General features: G+C 40.0%; 1 protein-coding gene across 10 annotated transcripts in view; it reads right to left on the reverse strand.

Moving 5' to 3' along the window:
- Positions 1-5,575: 5,575 nt before the first annotated feature.
- The window catches only part of LOC148021551 (poly(A)-specific ribonuclease PARN-like), a 34,417-nt gene continuing 22,097 nt past the window's right edge, over positions 5,576-17,895 (reverse strand). Inside the window, exons 2-9 of one of the 10 annotated variants that reach the window (XM_087696969.1) lie at positions 11,371-11,501; positions 10,279-10,652; positions 9,159-9,278; positions 7,440-7,563; positions 7,059-7,344; positions 6,877-6,915; positions 6,701-6,745; positions 5,576-6,470 (exon numbers count right to left, since the gene is read on the reverse strand). In XM_087696969.1, coding sequence (XP_087553095.1) covers positions 6,703-6,745; positions 6,877-6,915; positions 7,059-7,344; positions 7,440-7,563; positions 9,159-9,278; positions 10,279-10,652; positions 11,371-11,501 — 1,117 coding nt within the window. In that variant the 3' untranslated portion in view covers positions 5,576-6,470; positions 6,701-6,702. Of the gene's footprint in view, positions 6,565-6,700; positions 6,966-7,058; positions 7,345-7,439; positions 7,564-9,158; positions 9,279-10,278; positions 10,653-11,370; positions 11,502-17,895 lie in introns of those variants that run through there. The other 9 variants (XM_087696968.1, XR_015694340.1, XR_015694342.1 and 6 more) reach the window with 9 other exon arrangements.

Consider the following 17,895-nt stretch of genomic DNA (forward strand, 5'->3'; position numbering starts at 1 on the left):
AATCAAGAAGCTCCAATTGATCATAGGAATGCCATCATTGATTAAATGTCTTCAAGAAAGGGCTGTAGATAATCCAAGAATCTTGAAGAAGCCTCAATTCTTGATTAGAATCAAGAATTTATGAGAATTCATGACCTTCTTGCCTTCATGAAGAGAACATGCCTTCAATTCTTGAAAGATTGCTCCAATGTTGGCCCTCCTTTGATGTAATAGATTCAATGAGACTTTCTTGAAGTTGAAGAATACAAAAGCCCCATGATTTGAGCCTTGTAAGACCAAAAATTTTGAAGAATTGAGTGGCTGCCCTGTTTTTCCCCAAATTTGAGAAGAAGAGTTGCTCTAATCTTGACAAAATCCTTCAATGTCAGGTCCTTGAAGTGTAGGGAAGCTTCAAGAAGCAAGAAATATCAAAAGCCCCATGAATCAAGCTTCATTTGACCAAAAATTTCATGAGATACATGGCTGCCCTATTTTCCCCTTCATAAAGAGAAGAAGAATGCTTCAGATCTCTTCAAAATGCTTCAATGTCGGTTGTAGATGCTTGCCTTTGACCTTTGGAAGCTAAAAGGCATCAACAAGAAACCAATTCTTTAAGAAATTGAAAGTCTTCATGTTGTCCAAGATCCTCCATAGCTAGGGTTTCATGTAAGCTTCAAGAACTCAAAGGGAGATGAAAGAAAGCTTGTATGGGCCTGATGTAGAGTGCTTTTAAGGTAGGATAAGCATCACATAAGCTGTAGAAGAGCTACAACCTCAAAATCTTCACAATTTCATAAGGGAGTGTGCTGGAAATTGGCGCAAATTGCTAAGAAACACACTCCTATACTACCTGACCAAAATGGTTGTGAAGTGTACCATATAGGTACTCTCTGCACAAAGCTTATGATCCATAGAAAATGCCTACCATACCATTTGATGGATGGAGTCCTTGGGAGGAAGATATGAGCAAAGATCTCCATGGCGGTTTGTAGGAAAGCTTGAGAGAAAGAGGAAAGAGAAGAAGAAACCCTTGCTTAACAAAAAGTAACCATGTTTAGTCTTCCATAATCCCTGTTTAACTCCAGTTAGTCCAATCTCCCTCCAAAATGACCTATGAATTGGCCACCAGCTGCTATTTTCACCATAGAACCTCCAAAATAGTGATGACTTGATGCAGATAGCCATGGCTAGTCACGATTTGAACTGTAACTAGTCCTGTGACCAACTCTGTCCTCCCAGTTACCTGTACCAATCCTGTGACTAAATCCACCATGAAAATGACCCTTCCCATGGATCAAAGTCCATGCTCTGATACCAATATAATAAAGCTAAATTCCGCATCAAGCTTTAAAACTGAAAATGCAAGAAATAGACATAAAATGCCAAGAAGCCATAGCCAAGGTAGCTTGGCATTAAATGGTATTACCATTATTGGTTGAGAATCAAATGATGAGAGGTTGCAACAACGTATGCACCCCAAGCTATGGTGGCCAAGAGTATTCACCCTCTTAGATGGTGGGAGGTTGAGACCTCAAACAATATATGTTTGTAAAATGGCAAAAAGATACTACACATGTTACACCTCCACCTTTTATACTTACCCTAGACTAAGGCATTTATGCTTTATTACATAGCCCCTCTATTCTAGCTAGTTAATTGCACTTGGCAAATTGTTTGACTAAATTTTGGGCATTGTCTTTTGAAATATCCAAGTTCATTACAATGGTAGCACCATTGAGTATCATTGTTTCTCACTAAGGGAACAAAACTATCTATTGCACTTGCCTCGACCCTTTTCCTTAGGTTGATGACCCAAAGTTCTCTTAATGAAGACATGTGGTCCTTTTTTTCAGAACCTTGTCCCCAATATCTTCCAACCTTTGTTCTGGTATAGAGATTTGGATAAAGCAACACATCTTGAAGGTATGTAGGTTGTATTGCTTCAAGTCAGATTCAACCCATGATAAAGCCTGGCCACTTGCTGTGAGCATTGTCCATGGATGGCGCATATTTTTAAAGTATAATAAATTTTAAGTAATAAGAGTCTAAGCTCAATCCATGCTAACACAAGGTAAAGAACTCATTCATCTTCATGGTACAGTATGCTGGCAAAAGTTATCTCCCATGAACTACTTCTCTTAGTTATTCCTAAGTGGTAGCTAGATCAGATATCTCTTTATCCTTGCACTACTATTTCCACCACAATTGAGCTTCACCTAGTAGCTTGGCAATCATGGATTGGTTTATAGGATTAGTCTTCACAACTATGAGGAAATAGTCTTCCATTGTTACTATCCAAACTTCTACGTCTATTTCCACATCTCTCCCTTTTCCATCAAACTCAGGGGGTTTGACTTGCTTGAGAAGAAACTTCTCCTAAACTTCAAGAGGATCTAGAGCATATGTGATGCTCTAGGTTTGGAAATACACAAAGCTACTTTTCCATAACTTATTTACGTCTCCATTAGTACAATCATGGTGAAAGACACAAAGAAATAATATCAAGAAACTTGGATTCTTGCATAATTTGATGCGCAATTTTGGAAATAAAATCTGACACATTTATTATTCATCATATGCCATAGAAAAAATGGAAGTACATCAAGGTAGAGATTATTTTGATCAAACTAGGAATTTTGGTTACAATGGTTTTAACCATGGAATTTCAATATATTAATAACTTTGTGGGTTGGAAGCTCAACATAGATGTTTAAGATTTTGTGTTTAAGGGAAAATTTCAGAAGCCATCTTTACAATGATTATGAATAATGTGGAGCATCTAGTTGTAGATATAGCAATTCTGATGAATATGCTCTCTGCCTATGTTGAGAATAGGATTTAGGCATGATTCTTCAAAGATGAATAACTTGACAACTTTAAGGTCCTCCATCCACTTGATCCTACTAAGATTATTTTGTAAATAAGCAAGTCAATCAACATTAATGAAACAGTAAACTTTGCTTCGCATTTATCATTGCTCTCGATAAAGCCGAGAAGGATTATACATACACTTTAAGTCTCATGAAGCAATCCCACCAATCAAAGTCAAGACAATGCATTGTAGAGGTAAACATTACTGTGAGTATAAGGAATTTCTGCCAATCTTTGTCAGATTCCACTCAAATCATTTTTACACTCAATTTTTCCTTAGACAAGGTTACAAACAAACCTTCATATGTGTTAATTTAATTTTGCTCTGATACCACGTGTAATATGCCTATCAATTTGTTCCCTTGATAGCACAATTTCAATAGTCTATCAAGAGATCATTCTAGATAACACCATCCAAAACTCCCTTAGAATGTCACAAACTTTGCTACCTAGGATCACTTGGATCTACCTTACAAGGGAAGATTTACATGATTCCCACCAAGATTGATCTAAATTTAAGATCTTCTTTGTTGAGTTGCGTCAACAATCACCCATGACCAACACTAGGTAAAAAGTTAGGTAAACATAATACCACTTTAGGAACCTTAAATCCACGTCAATCCTCATAGAAATTGGGCAAACCTTCCCTTGTGAGGTAGACTCCAATGATCCTAGGTAGCAAAGTCCACAACATTTTGAGGGAGTTCTAGACTGTGTTGTTTAGAACAATCTCTTCATGGACTACTAAAATTGTGCCATCAAAGGGAACAAATTGATAGGCTCCTTACACAGTGTTTTAGGAGGATGGACAAGCATCACATGAGTAGTATCTATAGCTTGTTCCATGTGATGTGTGGCTTGGAGAGCCAACTAATATTGAGCTAAGATTACCATTAGCAGGTGGACAACCTCATGTTTTACAAGATAGACATGTGGGACAACCATAGCTCTTGTACAACCAATTTTACAATTATCTACAAGGGTTTCTAGACTATCAAAAAAATACACTCTCTAGGCTATGTCCTAGTTAATATCGTGAGATGAGCCTTTTTGTTATGATAATGCTATGAATAGGGATGAGAATCATAAGTAGAAGGAGGCTACACTATTAGATATGTATTCTTGGGTAAAATATGCTACATGAATATCAGTTCCTCTGCCTAAGGACAAACATCAAGTCCTACATGCATTTCTACCATACAACATCTAAACTTGTGAATATCAACATCAAGGTAGCAAGAAGACTCAATACTCGTAGAACAATAAGGCGATACCATTAATAGTCATTTAAATATCAAAAGTGTGTCCTTACAACCACCAACATTGGAAGACCTTCATTTAAACCAATTGAAAATGAACTCTATGCACAATATACTAAAGATAACAATCAAGACTTCATGCAAGATAAGACCAACAGTATGTTAGAAACAACAAGATTAGACTAGACATATTGAGAAGAATCTATCAAGGCAAAAAGACTAGATTACTCTATCCTAAGTACAAATACTATGTGCACTACGATATGCATCAAAATTATGACCCAAACTTGACATAATATTGTGATCATTGCTTTAACTAATACATAACTGCTTTCTAGATACAGCATCATCAACAAAAGTTATACCAAACTAGCCAACAAATATATCACCTAGTTGTAATAAATCAAGATTAGTCCCAAGCATCATCCCAAGGATCACTCCCACATCTTACTAATGTTTCCGAAAATTCCCAGGGATCTACGTTGGAACATTACCTACAAGGCCACAATGTAGTTTACTGATGGTGATACTTTATTGTACAGCTACTAATAGCTTGTTTTGTGAGAGACTTGCTGAAGTAAAAGAAGAAACAATTATACTATCTATAATTTGTCAATAATATTTTAAGCAGATGTAGTCTTATTTTGTGGTATGCTACAGCTACACAATCCTGCCTACACTGGCCACAATGGCTTTGTAATTAATAAGCATCATGTGCAAATTGTACTCATAAAATTTTCCATTCTATTCATTAAACTTACGATTGCAGTTCTCAGGTTTAGTTAACATTGCAAATATCACCAACAGTTTTGTTTTAACAATCAAGCCTGAAAGTAATGGATAACTGTATGTTGAATCAAAACACAGTTTTTTGCTATCTGAAAAAATCATTCCACATATACCACATAAGAAACCAAAGAATACAATATGGATTAATATTAGGAAATAAGTAAATCCATCACCACTATGAATCATAGAAAGTTCAGGATTTTATGCTCTTGTATTAGCCACGATCAGTGATGTAAAGAAGAAAAGAACATGCATTAAGTTAATCGTGTATCATGTGCTTAGGCACAATTCCCAAGGTAATTAGGATAATATATGATGCCAACAATTAAATATCTAGTTCTTATGGGCATCATGCATCAGGCAAATCACCCAAGCACTTTCACCCCCCTAGAAAATTCTAAACTTACACCCAAAATTGAAGAAAAGACTTCAAGAAAATAAGAGACAACACTAGCCCAAGTCAGAAATGATATGCAACGTCATTCTAAGCCTTGGAAGCACTGCAACGTCATTCTAAGCCTTGGAAGCACTGCTTCCTAGGTTTCATATATAAGATACATAGAGTATAAGACAACCTAAAGTTCCTCTGGTCTTCTACATATTAGAAAGGTAGGTCACACTTGTTTTTTACCTACTTGCATAGAGCTCGTGAACATGTCTTCTCTGTGAAATGATCATGTTGAAACTTGCATAAATATACCAACATGGAAACCCTGACATTCATAAGTTTGCAGCTAACTCTAGCTACATATAAGGCTTTCATGAACTTACCATCTGAAGTGTGTCAAGTGGTCCTCCATACAAAGATGAGGTCCATATAAAAACCACGTCGTTGTTCTCATCATGCAGGAATTATGTGGTCACACATCATCTTGGTTGTTCATGCTGCATTGCATTAAATTGAATGTTCCCATTACTGGAAAAACTAGTAATCGAAGCCTATCTTAGAATTTTTGGCTTCTGCCATGCTTGAGCCAACCCTTGCTTCCATTAAAAAATAGGCATTGCTGAGCAACAGACCTCATCATCAATATCCTCCACGCCAGGACCAAAGTGTATCTCCATTATGCCCTCTTTGCTGTAAGCCTCTTCTGTTTCTGTGGAGCCCTCTGAAATGTGGCCTTTTCCATAACTCAGTCCTCCCATGTCAAAGAAATCGATTCTAGTTGAATGCCGCTTCTGCATTGTAGTAAAGCTGCTTGCATGCCCAATTTTCTGTAAAAGCTACAAGCTCTCTTTACAAAAGAGGCTAAATCTGAGGTCGGTCACCATGCAACTGACAATGCTCTTTCTATATCAACACAGCAGCCATTAAATCTGCCGGTGCAGAAGCAGCTAAAGCATCCATATAAACATGGCAGTGAGCTCAAATCTGCAGAGGCAACATAAGCTAAAGCATCCAGAGAACACCAAAACCATGCGTACAATTGACTGACATTTCTGCACCACATAACGGCTTCCTTACAAAACTTGTAACATGTATAGAGCTGCAGATAGGACTTGCTGCTTTGTTTGTGGTCTCCTGTCACCCACAGAAAGTTGTTGGGATGGCCTTCGTCAGCGAAGCAGTTCCTGCATAGAAAGCTTCACCCACATCATTCTTAGCCCACAGCACACTTATGTTCCTCCACACTTGATATCTCAGAGCCAGCTCTATTCAGAGAACCTGCCAACATTAATGTTTGATTTCTCAAAGTGTATCTATTTAAAGAGTAGAGTCTGAGCTTCACACCTATTCATTGGTCTAAAAATACTGTAAATTTTAAGTAGCCGCGAAAAACAGTCCATTGCATTCTCCTTACCACTATTCAACTGATCCCCTGTTCTGATGTTTAAGGTTATGCTTCCTGCACTTATACAGTTGATGTGATCAGTTATTGCAGATTTTCCCAGGGGAGAATTTTGAAATTGCTTCAAGTCAACTTGCAGCATAAGGCAGATTTGAGCAAATACAGATCCAGTCATAAATGCATCATACCCAGCCTCGTGAACTAATCTAAAATCAGCTTCTTGATATCTGTAACAGTACATCAGAGAATTCTTCAAGGGAGTCCTCTGTAACACAGTCTGGTAAAGTCAATGAATCAAACCTAACTTGGAAAACACAGCCAGAACTTGAACAAAAACCATGTATCAGAAATTTATAAGGAAAAAACAAACCTCTTGAATCCAGGCATGATGTCAACCTGCACTATTTGAGAGAGCTCATTGACCTTTTTACCATATCTTACATATCCAATGTTGTGATCTGGTTTTTGGCACAAGTCAGAGTACAGTGCACTCAATGACTTGTGTTTTCGGGCCCAATAAGGCTGGAGACTGCCCTCAGACTTTGCAAGGAACTTCGTGTCTATGATGGATGGAAAATGGGAATGAAGAGAAGCTGAAAAACTTGCAAATGAAGTTGGCAGTGGTGAAATGAATTTGCTGTGTATGTGAGAAAAATCTGTAAGTTGAAAAAGAACACATTTTAATGCAACCAACATAAATAGAACTTACTCCAAATGAAATGAAGAACAAAAAATTTGGAAGAATACTTACCAAGTGCACAGTTATGCCCAACCACAAGCTTTTTAGATGAGATGATTGCATCAATAATATGACGAAAACCGATTGCCTCATTGATCAGTATATCCCTAGAATACTGGCTCCTCTGCTCTTCTCTCTATCAAGGAAACAGGAAAATGCTGTGAAACAAGTTTCCTTAGCATCCTAACAAGTCTCAAACATTAGAAGAATCAAGATTGAAACTCCAAGTCTCTGTTGTAATCCAAACTCTCTTTCAAAAGCTGATTTATGGCTACGGATATGATCACATGAATAAAGCAAGCAGTCAATAGGAATGCACTTTTAGGTCCGAACCACACACCACCACATGCTCCATCACACTGACTTACCACTTAGGTCCACCTCCAAAACCATCAGCAACATACACTTTGTATAAGCGTATGGCCTATCCATTCATAAATAAAGCAATGCATTCTCGTTTCTTTTGATGGTGTCTACACTCGTCTCACTCATGACTAGTCTTCAATGAGATCTTGCTTAGTAGTCATTTTGTTGCTAATCTCATACTGTCTCAACATGATATTAGCGCCCTGGTTCAAACCTTATAAAAATCAGAAGAAAGATTTTTTCAAGGCACATCCAGCCATCATCTCACTTGGTAGCTATCTTCCACACAGCGCACAGCATTCTTGCTGCAAACAGCAGGACATAGTTTTGGCAACAACTGATTGCAGATGCTCTCTGTGACAGCTCATGGCACAATCTTGGAAATTATCTTGGGGCTTTTGAAGCTTATAATGTCAGCTTCCTTTGGCTATAAGGGCTCATCAAAATCGAATCCCTATAATGCAGACTAGCTCATTTTCCAGACCTATATGTTGCAGTCTACTATCATCCACAGCTCAAGCTTATCTAACCTTCATAAATTCAGCTCAATGATTCATTTTTACTTCATCTATACTTTGTAAGCTTTCTCAGGGTCTTCGTCCGTAAGAATAGAATCTCTCTATATGCTTTAATGCACATTGACCAGGGGTAGCCAAGCATCATGACAAAGTCCATGACTACTAAAGCATCTAGCACACATTTCAGTTGTTTGGAAAAAGGAATATGGATCCTTCATTTGACCTTTAGTTTTTGTTTCTAAGCTTCTTGGAAGTGATATCCACACACAGCTCACCTCTATTCTTTACAATGGCTTCATATGATGCATCCATGTTAGGTTAAGATTCAGCTGCATGCACACACACACACATGCACATACTCATAGTGAACAAGTGAACAGCAAGATAGTAGAGAGTTAGTAGGTGGTCACATCCAATATGTGAGAATAATAATGAAAGTACAATCCCTAAGGTACTAAAGTACTGTGTCACACTGAGTGAGTGTTAGGATACACTTAGCAAGGTTATGAGACACAAGTCAAATTAGGGGCTACAGACAAGAGCACATGAACAGAGCAAGCAGTCAATAGGAATGCACTCTTAGATTCCACCCACACACCATTTACTCCAGTTAATACCTACTTACCAATCCACCCAGTAAAACCATCAGCAAAATACCACTTTGTATGAGCTTTATATAAGGCCTATCCATTCATCAAAAAGGAAGTGCGTTCTTGTTTCTTTCAATGGTGTCTACTCTTGTCTCAATCGGGGCTAGTATTCAATTAGATATTGCTTAATAGTCATTTGTTGTTAAATCTCAGATTATATCAACAGTTCCACCATTCACCAGAAGACTTATACTGACCTGTAATGAGTCAAATCCCACACTCAACTCATAGAAAATGATCAAAAGCTCATGCCCATCTTGTGACATGCAATTACTCCTCAATACAGGAGCAAGATCTTCAAAATGTAAGTCTAGAACCTGCAGATAATCAACAACCCACTTCAAATCTTCTCGTCGCAATGCTTGTTTACCCCTCTTAGAACAGTTCACAAGCTTAGCATACATCCACCCTTCCATTTTAGTCACTTGATTGACAAACTTAAGAAATCTTCCTTGCTTGAATCTCACACATCCAAACCCAGATACAATGCCTATGACATTATTCAAGCATTATGAGTTTCGCAGACTACCTTTAATGTTTATCAAATATATCAGGAACCCCAATGACATTTTAAACAGCCCAAACTAGAAGTTTTGATACACATCCTGTACTTCTCTGTAAGAACAGGGGACTTTTCAGCTAGGCATGTACACAGAAGGTCTTGAATATCAGTTTGATCTGCTGCAGTTAAAAACATAGAGGCAATGGAATCAAATTGGCAGTCAATTCAAGCCTTGAGGACTCCTTCAAAATAAGCTACCAATAACACTGTATCTGGAGGTAGCCTGGAAGCATCTATATTGTTCATATATTCAAAGGGAAACTAATATCGGAAATCAATGTTGATTCTCATTACGTCCGAGGTTGGCTCTCGATTTCCGTACCCCAACTTAGGCATTTATACCTGACTTGAGAGACATTTAGAAGTATCAGCACAATTGACAGCAACATTGGCACATTCTTCCCAATGAAACACCAAGAAATTTAGAAGCATCATCACAATTGACAGTGACGTTGGCATATTCTTCCAAATGAAACGCTAATGGACAACTTGAGGGGACAACCATGTTAAGGGTCAACATGTAAGTTCACACACTTCAGCATTGAAGCCTAAGGCTGACATTCAATGTTCATAACAAACAAATGTGCAGTTCAATAGCATTGAGGCTAGATAATTTGACATTCACAAAGCACTAATCATATTCAACTTTCATCCTTTTTTAAAAAGACAACAATGTGTCTGTGCTGGCAAGGTCTATGCTTTAAGTGGCATCTCTGAGTCTTTTAAGTTTAAAACTCAAGTGGATGGAAAAGCACCCGCCGTGCAAGACAAACTTGATGATGACTTTCTAGCTGAAGAATGATGTGTGGATGTCCAATCAAGTTTTGATTGCAAGAGACATCTGAGGCCTTTAACTCAAAACCATTCAATGCTGTGAAGATCCATGTATCGCCTTTGAGATAGCCTTGATTGTTACGTTCAATCCAACTTCCTTTTGAATCTTTGTACACACTGCACTCTTTCTTGCTTTTGAGCCATTTATCCAACTCAACTCGCAGTCTTTCACAAAATATGATATCAGAAGTGCTCCTTATGTTTGCCACACACTCACAATGCTGCACTTTGTAAGAATCGCCTGCCAGCTTTAGCCTTGCATCTGCCTCCTGTGCCTTTGATAGATAAGACACTCCTGCAAAGGAGGGTCACTGAGTAATGCACCGCTATAATCAGGCAATAATAGGTTCTTGTGTCAAACATTGCAAATCAACCTCAGAAAAAGATTTAGTTATCATTTAAAACTCTTCCAAAACAAAAAACTACTTCGACAGACTACCTTCTTGTTGAACAGCTCTCCCTCAGATTTCCTTCAAATAATGCAGACATAGTAAAAATATTATATTGTCTCTCTGTTTGTAATACCTCACATTATGGATATAAAATAACTGTTTTTCTTTGTTCGAGAGTGTGTGAGACTTAACCTATGTAAAGGTTGAGTATTTAAGAAGTTTTTCTTGCAAGGCTTTCCTCTATAAATCATGGTCATGATGTGCGGTAGACCACCTTATCAAACAACCAATCAAAATGTCTTCTCTAATCACCTGAAGAGTAATAACCAGATGGAACACGTGTACCAGATAACCTGAGGATATGCTCAGGGTTTTTATATCAAAGCAAAGCACTTACTAGTATGGACATGTCCCATGACACTATTATATTAGATAGTCAATTTAGCACATCAAAGCATTCTAACTCCTGTCAGTAAAGGTCTTTAGCCTTAACCTCTGTGTCAAAAGCAGTAAATGGCAAACAAAAACCTTACTAAGATTTCAGCCATATTAATTTATATCAAAACCAGAGAAACCTCTAAAAGTATGAGAGCTATTACAAATTTACAAGCTCAAGTTTACCATGTTTAACACACAAATTGAAGTCGAAGCCATGGGATGCCAGAAATTCTAATGAAGCAACCTCACAAGCAAATGTTGGAGCAGGTAAATCAGGTGTAAGCTCATTTCGAGGATACAAGTAGAAGTTGTACCTTTAAACATAAACAAGTACACTGTTAAAGTGAAGGTAATTTTTAGAAACACCAAGTTTAGAATATCACAATCCATGGGCATTGAAGAAACTCAAACAGAAATATAAGTTTCAAACCACAAAGAGAAAGACAGAGACAAAGACAGAGAAGCCAACAGAAAAGCATAAAACAAACCAAAATTTTTTATTGGTTCCACACTAGTTTTGGCATGCATACGTGCACACTCTCTCTCTCTCTCTCTCTCTCTCTCTCTCTCTCTCTCTCTCGGTGCACCAGAAGAGGAATGTACAAATGACAATTTATGTACTAGATTTGTCCTTTAGGTCAGTTTTGGCCTCCACAAGACAGTAATATAAATTTCTCTCTCTCCCCCCCCCCCCCCAAAAAAAAAACAAAACAAAAGCACAATGCAAGACATTGAAGGGACAGGTGTATTCCTAGATGATGACTCACACTAGCTATTGGCTCATGTGAGGGAGTGCCCAAGCATGAAGGTAGCCAGGGAAGAGGGTAAACTGGCTCTTCATAGAGGAAGGATAGATGTTATTATGGAGAAGCATGCCAAGTGGCGATGTGAGACCTATGGGCCAGTATTAGAGTAGCAGTTTGGAGTTGCAATGGAGCATTGAGACTTGATGTTGGTACACTTGAGCAGAGAGTCTGAGCCAGAGACATTGTATTTTATTTAATGACAACACATTAAGGCCCACATACCACAATTCCACAAGTAACATGATACAAATGGAAGTCAGTATACAAGATGGTGTTAGAGATTTAGTCACCCCTTGGAAGGGCATTGGCAGTGTACTGTTGTATAGTTAGCACTCTCAGGCATAGTTACATATTTCTAGGATATAGGTCGGACAGTTTCGTGCAGTCCTCAGTTGTTTTCCAGCATATAGGTCGGACGGTTTCATGCAGTCCTCAGGTGTTTTCCAGCATTCCCAGGTAGTCAGGCAGGCCACACATTCTGTGCAGGATGCCATGTGGCCCAACCATTTATTGCGCGCCATTTTCTTTATTATTTTATTGCTGTGATTGCTGTTTGCAGCAATCGGCCAGTTTTTAACTGGCCAACCTGATCCTTTTTTTTTGCCTATTTATAGGGTGGCCAGCCTCTGGTCGCACTCACTTGTTTTTCATGTGGAGAGAGATTGTCCAGCAAAGATACACTCAACAGCCCTTGTACATATCTGGGTTCTTCATTTCAGCATCCATTTGTTGCAGATTTCTGCGTTCTACTGTCTCTTTCTCCCTCCCTCTTGTCTCCATGCTCATTTTCGTTCAGTCCAGTCCTACACTTCCACATTTGCTGCACTATGACATGGTATCAAAGCAGCATTGAAGGGCTGATTGTGATCGTGGGCAGACCTGAAAGGGAGAATTCAGCGCAACAAAGTTTGCATTTTCAGCATTTGAGGGTGAGCTAGAGGACTGCACATTGACACAAAGCTGAGATGAACAGGTGAAGCACAGGAAAGGAGCAAAGTTGCTGTTTTTTGCAGGTTTTTGCTGTTCGTGAAGGAGAAAAATCTGTGCTTTCATCCTTTTGGTGCAGAATTTGAGTTTTCACCACCTCCAGCAGTTGAAACAAATTCAACACAAGCGAAGGAAGCCATAGTAGGCTATGTTTTCAGGCTTAGAGGGAGCTGCCCTTGTTTTTGTGCAAGTTATTCGGGTGACAATGTCTTCATTTTTCGACGTGGAGTTTCATGCCATTATGGACCATAAGGTCCCCGTATTACTAGATCTTCCTTCACATCAAAAGCTTGATGAGGAGAATTACCGCCTCTGGCAAGTAATGATGCTTGCCATCTTGGAGTCCTATGATTTGGCGGAGCTCATGATCAAGGCCATCGCCCTCCTACAGGCTACAGCCCATGATGTCTCCAAGCTTTTTGCTAATGAGAAAACTGAGTTGGTGAAGATTTAAGCACATTGAAACAAACTAAATGCCTGTATTTGATCATTCTTGTTACTCTCTGACACTCCCGCCATGATTGCTCACATCGGGCATTTGATTATTGCTCAAGAGATATGGCTAGAGCTAGATCGATTGTACAATTGAATGACTGTGATGAAGTAGATGTCTCTAGAGGTACACATGCGAACATTGAACACATCCAAGTCCGTTTCCATACATAAGCATGTCAATTAAGCTTCGGCAATTGCAAATGTAGGTCTAGAACGCAAGTAAGGCAATTACCTCAAAGGACATGGTGATCACTCTTCTTTCGCAGTTACTGTCCCGAATTAGGGTAATGCATCCCTGATAATGTCATGTTCATGAAGTATCCAAATGTTCTACTCCGTCTTCATTGTTTCAAGGCAAAGAGATACCCTTAAGTGGGAGGTGTTGGTTCTAATGGCCTTGGATCAAGGGGAACAACTCAAAGGTCAAAACACTCCCAAGTCGAAGGCATTGACATGACACGCTTCCCAATAGAAGGGAAAGAACAACAACAAGAAAAAGGATAAGAAGCCCAAGTAAGATAAAGCTAAGGAGTCTACTTGTCACATTTATCGCAAGACAGGTCATTGGAAGAATGATTGCCATAACAAGGACAAGCACGACACCAAGGAGGAGAAGAAGCCCAAGTAAGATAAAGCCAAGGAGTCTGCTTGTCACATTTATTGCGAGATAGGTCATTGGAAGAATGATTGCCATAACAAGGACAAGCAGGACGCCAAGGAGGAGAAAACTAAGGACAACTAAAAAGCAATGGCTGCTCCATCAATACTTTCCTCCATTTGAAGGTGATTGAGGATGCTTCTCCGATGACCCCTGATGTAGTGATGATGGGCCCCCAACCTTGTGAGAGGATTATGGACAATGGCGCTTCTCATTGTTGAGCTAAAACGTGCTTTATAGCTGATTAGCATCAAACAGCCCCAAAACACGCTTAATTAATGAAAAACCCTGAAAAGGGATGCGGTTGAAGAGAGTTTCAATGGTCCCCAAAACTCTAGCTCTTTGGGGCACCCTTCAATACCTATAAATAGACAAGCTACCCACCATTCGACCTCCTTCCTTTTGTGCAGATTTCAACCAACAGCCTTCATTCACATAGTGGTCCTACCTTTGCGACTGCTGCCACTCCTTCCACAACTCCTCCAATGCCTGCCACCTTCTTCCACAATTGTCACCCGCTGTCGGCACCCTCCCTCCAGTTGAGTTTAGCATCCCTATCATTGCCAGCTCCTCCTGTTGCTTTGGACTCCACAATCCCTAGTGTCAAGTGGCAGCCCTTCCCCAACATCAAGCAACCTCTGTTATTGTTGCCTACATTTGGCCCTTCTCTCCTCCAAGCAACAACTGGTGTTCATCCTCCCCTTCCTAGTAGCTCTCTTACTGCTGCCTTTCCAATCACCAAGTGTCACCACCCTCCTCATGCATCATCCTTGCAATTGCCTCAATTTCTTGACTCTCTGGTTATTAGCATTTGATATTTCCTTACCTTTCATCACTCACAACATTTGGGATCCATCTCCGGTGGACGTCACTCTCCGACACTCCATTGCTCTGCCCTTGGGCATTCTGTACTCTTACATTCATTTACGACATTCATTCACGTCACTGTTTCTTCTCTCTATGTTTGTCTCTATGTTTAAGTTTTGAGTTTTGCATTTGCATTTTATGTTTCAAGTTTGAGTTTTCCTTGTCACTATCTCAGTCTTTGTGTTTCAATCATGGTCGTACATGTGTTTCCTTAGTGCAAACCCTAGCATATCTTCACATGGTATTAGAGCTGGTGCTCTTCTAAAGAGTGTTGTACAATGATTGTGGAGGCTAGTCTTTGTGCAAGACTCACACACAACTCAATTCTTACTCAATGTCTCAACCACCTTCTCCTAGGGATCCTATGACGCTCTATTAGGCTTCTCCATCATTGGAGGCTCTAAGAAGGTATTATGGTCTCAAGGAGGAGGTAGACACACCTTCACCTTTACTATCTTCTTCTCCACATTTCAGTCACCTTACATACGAGAAGTTTTAAGAGTACTTGTGCACCACGTACAATTCGATTTACACCCCTCCAATGAGTGCTACTACTCTGTATGGAGTGATTGGTGAGACTAGCCCCCTCTCTGATCTTGGAGGGACCGTGACATTCAGTGCATCTAGCAATCCATCTCCTTCATTACAGTCGAGCCTTAAGTCAAGTTCATATAACCCTTTTGAGTCATATGAGCCAAAACGCTCTTCTGTTTCTCCATTTACTCTACAAGACCTAGACAATTTTTAGTATGTTAACTTTAACAGAGGAGGCTCTCGAAGCAAATACCCTTCATTAGATATATCTCTACCATCTGTTTCACTTGAGCAAGTAAACCACACTTCTCAACTCTCACCCATCCCACCACTATCTTCTCCACATTCCAGTCTACTCTCATCTTCATTCCAAAATCTTGGATTACAATCCACTTCCCCTCAAATCACACTAGGGTTTGGATCTTCCATCTCCACTCCTAGCACTTTCTCTTTCTCTATACCACAACCTACCTATCCTCAATTCACTACATCTCGTGGTGCATCATTAGAGGGCATGCCACCCTTTAACATTGTACCTTCCATATACCCCCACTTTACCACATCCATATACTTTGGGACGACTGTGATGGGCATCCCCCTTACTACCCCCGGACACTCACCAACCCCTCAAATGACCTTTTAAACGCACGGATATCCATCCTCTGCTTATGGACTCTCGTCACACATCCCTTGGGTCACTCCTATGTAGGGATTTGCATCCTCTGCTCCCCGTGTCCCTATCCCTCCACCCTAGGCTCCTCATGTAGTTACCATATCCATATCCAATCAGCCCACACCCACATTTGGATCCACTACGCACACTTCTCGTATGCATGGTGGGCACACTTCTCGTATGCATGGTGGGCACTTTGGGATTACTTTCCCAATGTACTCCACTCACCCACCCTATCCCCCCTATTCCCCTATCCCCATTACACACCTCTATCTCCTAGCAAGCTTACCCTAATCACATTCGTCAATGGAGAGCCCGCAATGCTATGACCAATGTTGAGTTAATGCAAGGGTTGCTTCCTGAATTCCACTCTCTGTTATAGTATTTTCCCCTCCCATCTAAGCATTGGAGTCATCTAATTGACTACTATGTACCACAAGATCGCACTTGACAAATCAATCTCGATTTTGAGCTTCATGACTTTTCTATTGATAAGGGGATGATCTGAAAGTCACGTTGGTAGAATATCAACGGTTACTCCTCGAGTTTGCCACTGTTGGACCCCCAAAGTCAAACAACGATTAGGTCACGTTCTTCTTGAACAAGTTGCGCGACAAATACTTCCATCATATCCAACACATTATCTCACTACCTAGATTGCCGGCCTTCTACAAGTTTAAGTGCCAATTTTTGCATTATGCAAGACTGCACAAACAAGTCCAATACAAGTCCTCTACACACATCCATTCAGAGGGGTAAGGGTTGGTTGCCTCTCTGAGAGAGAGAAAACCAACAACGGCAAGAACTCACAAGATGTGAAGGCAAGCCAAAAAACCAAGGAAACACGATCCCTTTGGCACCAAATTCCTTAGAAAAACAAGTTTTGCACACACTACCAGAGATCGGGCCATGTGGACGAGGAGTGTCGTACCAAGGCCCAAGGTCTTCCACTTAGAAAACCTCAACAGACGGTTGCCATTGCCTCCACTCCGACTCGCCAATCCAATGGAGCTATGCCTTCTACTACTGCACCATACGCTCCATCTGCCCCAGTGCCTATTGAACATGTGGCACACGGACAGCCTTAGCAACCTATATCCTTCACTAATCCGGAAGGCTAAGCTAATTGGTCTGCTAGTGGCTCACCTATTGCACTTTATGCAACAATTCCTAGGGCATCCATTGTGCCTTCTAGAACCACTTCCCCACCTCAATGTACATGATAGTGGCCACGCATTTAGCCTTTCCCTTTTTAGACTCTACCGCATACTTACATACTCATTGCATTGCTCTTATCTTTGCTTTCCTTTATTTTCATTTTTGCTTTTTGGAGCATCTCACTCCTCACCTTTGTGCTTGCAAATTTTGTTCGCTTTTGCAAGGTTTTGTATTTCAGTGTGGGGATAACATGCAAGTTTGCACCAATCCTTCCTAAGTTGGGAATAGAATCTATACACCGTTCCTTTCATGGTTCCATCTACTTGGGGTTTTGCTCTTCTACCAGCATGGAGGCTTCCCCTCTTGCAGTGGATCGTGGAGCATCTCTGTTGATACTATCATGGCGGTGCCTTCTATCCTTGCTCTTCCACCAGTAGGAGGCTTTGCTCTTATCTTTGCTTTCCTTTATTTTCATTTTTGCTTTTTGGAGCATCTCACTCCTCACCTTTGAGCTTGTAGATTTAGTTCGC

This window comes from Lygodium microphyllum, chromosome 17 (genome assembly GCF_053477565.2).
Source record: "Lygodium microphyllum isolate KBCC chromosome 17, Lygodium_microphyllum_v1.1.10, whole genome shotgun sequence".
Taxonomy (NCBI): domain Eukaryota; kingdom Viridiplantae; phylum Streptophyta; class Polypodiopsida; order Schizaeales; family Lygodiaceae; genus Lygodium; species Lygodium microphyllum.